At 65.0% G+C, this 6677-nt stretch overlaps 1 protein-coding gene across 1 annotated transcript; it reads right to left on the bottom strand.

Annotated features, from left to right (window-relative positions):
* Positions 1-1909: 1909 nt before the first annotated feature.
* On the bottom strand, positions 1910-4885 carry LOC117649556 (protein EARLY FLOWERING 5-like). The gene is made up of 2 exons (XM_034392442.1): positions 4233-4885; positions 1910-1943 (listed from the first exon to the last, which is right to left on the bottom strand). Exons 1-2 carry the CDS (start codon positions 4781-4783, stop codon positions 1910-1912), a joined length of 585 nt encoding a protein of 194 aa, XP_034248333.1. The 5' UTR covers positions 4784-4885.
* Between the last annotated feature and the right edge of the window lie 1792 nt (positions 4886-6677).

The raw sequence follows: 6677 nt of genomic DNA, 5'->3' as shown, positions 1-6677 counted from the left end.
GCCAGCGTCAAACAGCGAGGCTGTGCCAGCGTCAAACAGCGAGGCTGTGCCAGCGTCAAACAGCGAGGCTGTGCCAGCGTCACAAGGCCAAAAAACAGCGAGGCTGTGCCAGCGTCAAACAGCGAGGCTGTGCCAGCGTCAAACAGCGAGGCTGTGCCAGCGTCAAACAGCGAGGCTGTGCCAGCGTCAAACAGCGAGGCTGTGCCAGCGTCAAACAGCGAGGCTGTGCCAGCCTCACACAGCGAGGCTGTGCCAGCGTCAAACAGCGAGGCTGTGCCAGCGTCAAACAGCGAGGCTGTGCCAGCGTCAAACAGCGAGGCTGTGCCAGCCTCAACAGCGAGGCTGTGCCAGCGTCAAACAGCGAGGCTGTGCCAGCGTCAAACAGCGAGGCTGTGCCAGCGTCAAACAGCGAGGCTGTGCCAGCGTCAAACAGCGAGGCTGTGCCAGCGTCAAAACAGCGAGGCTGTGCCAGCGTCAAACAGCGAGGCTGTGCAGCGTCAAACAGCGAGGCTGTGCCAGCGTCAAACAGCGAGGCTGTGCCAGCGTCAAACAGCGAGGCTGTGCCAGCGTCAAACAGCGAGGCTGTGCCAGCGTCAAACAGCGAGGCTGTGCCAGCGTCAAACAGCGAGGCTGTGCCAGCGTCAAACAGCGAGGCTGTGCCAGCGTCAAACAGCGAGGCTGTGCCAGCGTCAAACAGCGAGGCTGTGCCAGCGTCCAACAGCGAGGCTGTGCCAGCGTCAAACAGCGAGGCTGTGCCAGCGTCAAACAGCGAGGCTGTGCGCAAAACCGAGGCTGTGCCAGCGCAAACAGCGAGGCTGTGCCAGCGTCAAACAGCGAGGCTGTGCCAGCCTAAACAGCGAGGCTGTGCCAGCGTCAAACAGCGAGGCTGTGCCAGCGTCAAACAGCGAGGCTGTGCCAGCGTCAAACAGCGAGGCTGTGCCAGCCTAACACAGCGAGGCTGTGCCAGCGTCAAACAGCGAGGCTGTGCCAGCGTCAAACAGCGAGGCTGTGCCAGCGTCAAACAGCGAGGCTGTGCCAGCAGCGAGGCTGTGCCAGCGTCAAACAGCGAGGCTGTGCCAGCGTCAAACAGCGAGGCTGTGCCAGCGTCAAACAGCGAGGCTGTGCCAGCGTCACACAGCGAGGCTGTGCCAGCGTCAAACAGCGAGGCTGTGCCAGCGTCAAACAGCGAGGCTGTGCCAGCGTCAAACAGCGAGGCTGTGCCAGCCTCACACAGCGAGGCTGTCCAGCGTCAACACAGCGAGGCTGTGCCAGCGTCACACAGCGAGGCTGTGCCAGCGTCAAACAGCGAGGCTGTGCCAGCGTCAAACAGCGAGGCTGTGCCAGCCTCACACAGCGAGGCTGTGCCAGCGTCAAACAGCGAGGCTGTGCCAGCGTCAAACAGCGAGGCTGTGCCAGCGTCAAACAGCGAGGCTGTGCCAGCGTCAAACAGCGAGGCTGTGCCAGCGTCAAACAGCGAGGCTGTGCCAGCGTCACACAGCGAGGCTGTGCCAGCGTCAACCAGCGAGGCTGTGCCAGCGTCACACAGCGAGGCTGTGCCAGCGTCAAACAGCGAGGCTGTGCCAGCGTCTAACAGCGAGGCTGTGCCAGCGTCAAACAGCGAGGCTGTGCCAGCGTCAAACAGCGAGGCTGTGCCAGCGTCAAACAGCGAGGCTGTGCCAGCGTCAAACAGCGTGGCTGTGCCAGCGTCAAACAGCGAGGCTGTGCCAGCGTCAAACATCGAGGCTGTGCCAGCGTCAAACAGCGAGGCTGTGCCAGCGTCAAACAGCGAGGCTGTGCCAGCGTCCAGGGCCGCCGGAAGTACTTTCTGGTGGGGGGGGGCGAAATTTTTATGAAAAATTGTTGGGTTGCCTACCGTTAAGGGGCAACACCCAATACGGTTTAGACTTCTCTAATATTGTTCCAAATCCAGCGAGCGAAGCGAGCTTAAAGCGAAAATTCACACAATTCTAGACTTTAACACAACTTTTGCCATTTTTAGAGCTTAATCACACGCTTTATTGGTGGGCGAAGCGAGCCAAACGGCAAAATAATGGAGGAAAATTAAGAAAACCTGCGAGCGAAGCGAGCAAGAAGCCAAAAATCAAAGAATTTGCGACTTTGCTATATTTTTTTCTCTATTTCGAGCTCAAAATGGCACTTTAGTGTCTGAAAGTGGGGGGGGCGATGCCCCCCCACCAGATTTTGGGGGGGGGGGCAAGTCGCCCTCCCCCGCACCTCACTTCCGGCGCCCTTGAGATCTGTGAGGAGCCCGTTAGGTTAGGACTGGTTGGACCATTATGTTTGATTATAATATCTGTCGAGAGTAGGGTAACATCCGTCGCGAGTAGAGTAAGATCTATCCCGAGCCCGTTAGGTTTGGTTAGGATTGGTTGGACAGTTTAGATTTAGAATATTAAGTAGCCTTCCGTCGATGCAAGGAAAACCCAACCCAACCAACCCGACAACGGCATCTGCCCTATTACGTCTGCCATTTGGGGGAGTTCATTATCCCTAGGGACCAAGTACTCCCCTGCTGGTGGGGGAGTACACCATCCCTAGGGCCAATGTACTCCCCCCTCAAGAGAGGGGGAGTACCTTCACTCTAGGGATAGTGTACTCCCGGGGGAGTACACTATCCCTAGGGTCAATGTACTCCCCCCCTCTCGAGGTAGGGGAGTACACTATCCCCAGGGATGGTGTACTCTCCCTAAGGGGGGAGTACATTGTCCCTAGGGATGGTGTACTGGGGAGTAACTCAATCCGGGGAGTAGGATATCCCGCTTACACCGGCGCCTTGCGCCTTACCGCCGGAACGCAACGCCGGCTGGCCTGGCCCTGGTCGTGGTCCTGCGCCCCGCGCCGCGCCGACGCCGCCAACGAACCAAGAACAACCTTCCGCCCCGTGCCACTTGCCACTCCACTCCGGACTCGCCGGGCCGCGGAGACCGAAACGAAACCAACGGCCGGTTCGTCCGGATTTTGCAAGCCGCCGAACTGAACCCGAGCGCGACGGCACGCCGGCACCGAGCACCTAGAGTAGAGCCCGTAACAGGAGTGGTGCCTGCGTGACGAATGGGGACCCGGCCTGACACCTGTATTACGACCTGGAGGCCTGGAGGCCTGGAACTCGCCCCGCGTGATTCACTGCCGACCGGGCCGGGTCGGGCCCCGCAGACTGATTCGTCGTTGTCTCTCCCGCACCTATCAGTGCCCCGTGAGTGCGACAGAGGCAGAGCGACTGTTCGGGAAAGCCAGTGTGCACGGGGTGCGGTGGCGGCCCGTGGACGGAATCCTAAACACATGCACGGCGTGGCGTGCGTGCGACGTGCGCGTGCGTGCGCTGTCACGGGCCAACCACCAACCGGGCCTCCACGGCCATCAAAGCGAAACCGCCCGTACTGCGCCTCGCTGGATTAGCCAGGTGGGCCTTGGCGGCCCCGGCAGTGTCCCGGCGGGGCCGTGGCCGTGGCGCGCCCATGGCGGAGCGCGGAGCCCAGACAGTCTTTATGTCGTTTCCCGGAACGCCTGCGGGCGAGAGGACGACGCCCAGCCCAGCCCATGGCGGCGCGAAGGGCTGTTTTCCGCGAAAGCGAGGACGACGACGACGCGGGTCGACCGGGAAAGTTTCTCACACGCCGCCTGTCCCTGTCTATCGCGCACCTACCGCCGATGAAATCGAAAACGGCGCCGACCGCGTGGGAGCGATGCGCTGCGATGTGAGATGCGAAAAGAAAGAGACAAAAGACTCACCATTGATCTTGCTGGCCGAGGCGTGGAAGCCGGGTATCTTCTTCCAGGCGCGCTTGCCCCAGAAGCCGTGGCCGCGGTCGCCGTGGCCGCGGTCCGCGTGGCCGTGCTGGGAGTGCGCGCCGTGCACGTCCTTGCTGTCCTTTGCGTCCTTGGGCTGGTGGCTGTGTCGGTGGCCGCGCTGATGATGCTGCGGCGGCGGCAGGAGCTGAGGCTTGCCGTCGCGGCCCAGGTCCAGCGACCGGTGCTGGCGGTGCACGGGCACGGGCCTGGCCAGCACGGTGCCCGGGTGCGCGGGGCAGGTGGACACGTACTGCGTCTGGCCGTGGACTGCGTGGACCGCGTGGACCCCGTGGACGTGCTGCGGCGACGCCATCAAGGGCGTCGTGTTGCCGGAGGACGCGGGCGGTGGCGTCGCGGCGCCCGAGGCCGCCGTGGCGGCTGCGACGGCGACGGCCTGCAGCGCGGCGGGCAGCTGTCCGTACGCGGCCGGCGACTGGTACGGCGAGGGCGTTGGCGGCGGTGGAGGCGGTGGTCGGCGCAGGGAGCCCCCCAGGCTGGCGGCCGAGGACCCGCCGGACCCCGAGAAGCCGGAGTCGTGCTGCTGCTCGAGCGGCGTCTGTGACGGCGAGCCCTGTGACGGAGACGACTGCGGCGCGGCCGGCGTGGCCACCATGCTGAGGGAGCAGCCCGCGGGGGACAGCAGCTCGTCGGTGGGCCCCACGTTGCGCAGTAGGTCCTCCAGCAGGTCGGGGGCAGGCGGCACATAAGGCCGCGACTGTTGGTGCTGGGGCGCGTCGTCGGCCGGGGTCGGGCCGCGGGGTTGCACCTGCACCTCGGCCGTCGCCGCCGACGGCGTGGTCTCGTGCGCCGGCATGAGCATGGCCTCGACGGTGAGGTTGAGCTCGCCCAGCACGCGGCGGTGCCTGCTCTGCACGGAGCGCACCTCCTCCTCCAGGGCGGCCTGCCGCTTGGCGGACACCTCCCCGATCTCCTCGTAGATGTTCTCCTCGGTGCCGTAGCGCGTCACGTACATGTGCCTGGCCTGGCGGTCCGTGACGTGGCGCGGCGTGGACGCGGCGCCCGGCTCGTAGTACGCGTACGAGTACGAGTAGGGGCAGTCGGCGTGGTGCACCACGTTGCCGGGGCCCTGGCCGTCGCCCTGGCCGCTGGCCGCGGCGTGCGCGTGGGCTTGCTGTTGGGCGCGCGCGTGCGCGGCGTGCGCGGCGTGCGCGGCGTGCTGCTGGTACACGCGGTGCTGCTGCGCGAGCTGCTGCGCCTGGTGGTGCGCGGCGGCGGCCACCACGGCCGCGGCACTGCGGTGCGGCTGCAGCTGCTGCAGTTGTTGCAGTTGCTGCTGCTGTTGCTGGTGCAGGTGGTGCTGGTGCGCGGCCCGCAGCTGCTGTTGCTGGTGTTGCTGCTGCTGGTGGTGATGGTGGTGCTGCTGCTGGTGCAGCGCGGGCGCCGCGGCGGGGCCCGGCATGCCGGGGATCATGAGGGCGGCCGCGTTGCAGTCGGGAGGCGGGTAGGGCGGGGGCGGCGGGAACTGGAGCAGCGGTCGGCGACTGGGCGAGTACAAGGGCGGCGGCTCCATGGCACGGCCTGCCGCCCCCTGCAACACACAGACACACAGTGTGACACACACGTCAACGTAACCACCAGGGATAACCCCGCCCCGAATACATGTGAAGGTCAGGTTATGCAGATAAGGGGATGAGGCAAACTCGATGATAATTCATAAATGTCACCGCAGCATGGCATCTATAGATAGAGCGCTTCCAGGGCTGCGCAACCCTTACGAAACGGGGGCTCTTCCAGGACGACGGGCCACTTGGCCGCCTCCTCCGCGTGCGCCGAGACAGCCGCCAGCAGGCCTGCCCGCCCTGGCCTGCCCCCAAGCCATCATGCACACGCCGGTCTCGGGTAAAAAGAAAGTCCGCGACCCTAACAAGGACCGGCTCGGCTCGGCGCCGTCCTGGCGCGTGACCTTTGGCGGGCCTCCGCGGGGCCGGCAGCCGCGGCCCGGTGGCGTGGCTCTGGTGGCGACGGGGAGCAGCCTCACCTGCACGGAAGCCGGACGAGGCTGGCGGCTGGCGGGCTGGGGCTCACGTGTGCGAGAGAGACGGCGACCTATCAAAATGAACTGGCTGGAGGGAGGCCACCTAAGGGGAGGGGGGCGTGGCCGTGCGCGCGTTGCGTTGTCACTGTCAGCCCCACGACGGAATCGACTCGAGGGTCGGCTCTTCCGCCAGACAGGCGTCGCAGTCGCAGTGCAAAGCGCCGCCCGTCGATAACGGCGAGTGATTTCCACGCCACGGTAGTGTCTGTGGCTAACGATGGCTGGCATTTGAGAGGCACGCGGACACGGCCGACGGCCAGCACAGCAGACAGACTGGCCGCGCCGCGCCTCGCCTCGGCGAGGAGACAAAGGAGGCTGCGCTGGACACATGGCCGGGACAATGCGGTGACGGGGCGCCGCTCGGCCGCTGAAAGCACCATAAGCCCCGCAGCACTGCGATGGCGCCATGGCACTGCGACCTGGCCGTGGCACTGCCCCGCCTGCTCCGCGACGCCCCCACGACGCCGCCACGCGGGGCGCGGCCTCCACGGCGGATCCAGCGGAAGGGGGCGGTGTGGTATTCCTATTAGGGGATGGCTCGCCGGCTATAGCTATGCTGCAGGCTGATTCCGAACCAAGCTTTCGTCAATCGGTCTCTCTCGCCCTCTCGGAGCGTCCCGTACGGGAGCGAGAGAGACACGGCGACGAAGCGCTCTTTGGAATCGCTCGGCTGGTATGAGAACCTCGCACAGCCCAGAGCGCGGCCTTGACCGGGGCGGCGTCGGCGCCGAGGTCGGCGACCACCCTCCGAAACCCTCATTCCAACGCCCGTTCACCACCAGTGTGCCAAGCCTTTCCGAGAACTTCCCTA

This window comes from Thrips palmi, unplaced genomic scaffold (assembly GCF_012932325.1).
Source record: "Thrips palmi isolate BJ-2018 unplaced genomic scaffold, TpBJ-2018v1 HiC_scaffold_4, whole genome shotgun sequence".
In the NCBI taxonomy this organism is placed as follows: Eukaryota; Metazoa; Arthropoda; class Insecta; order Thysanoptera; family Thripidae; genus Thrips; species Thrips palmi.
This window is presented reverse-complemented; position numbering and strand designations above follow the sequence as displayed.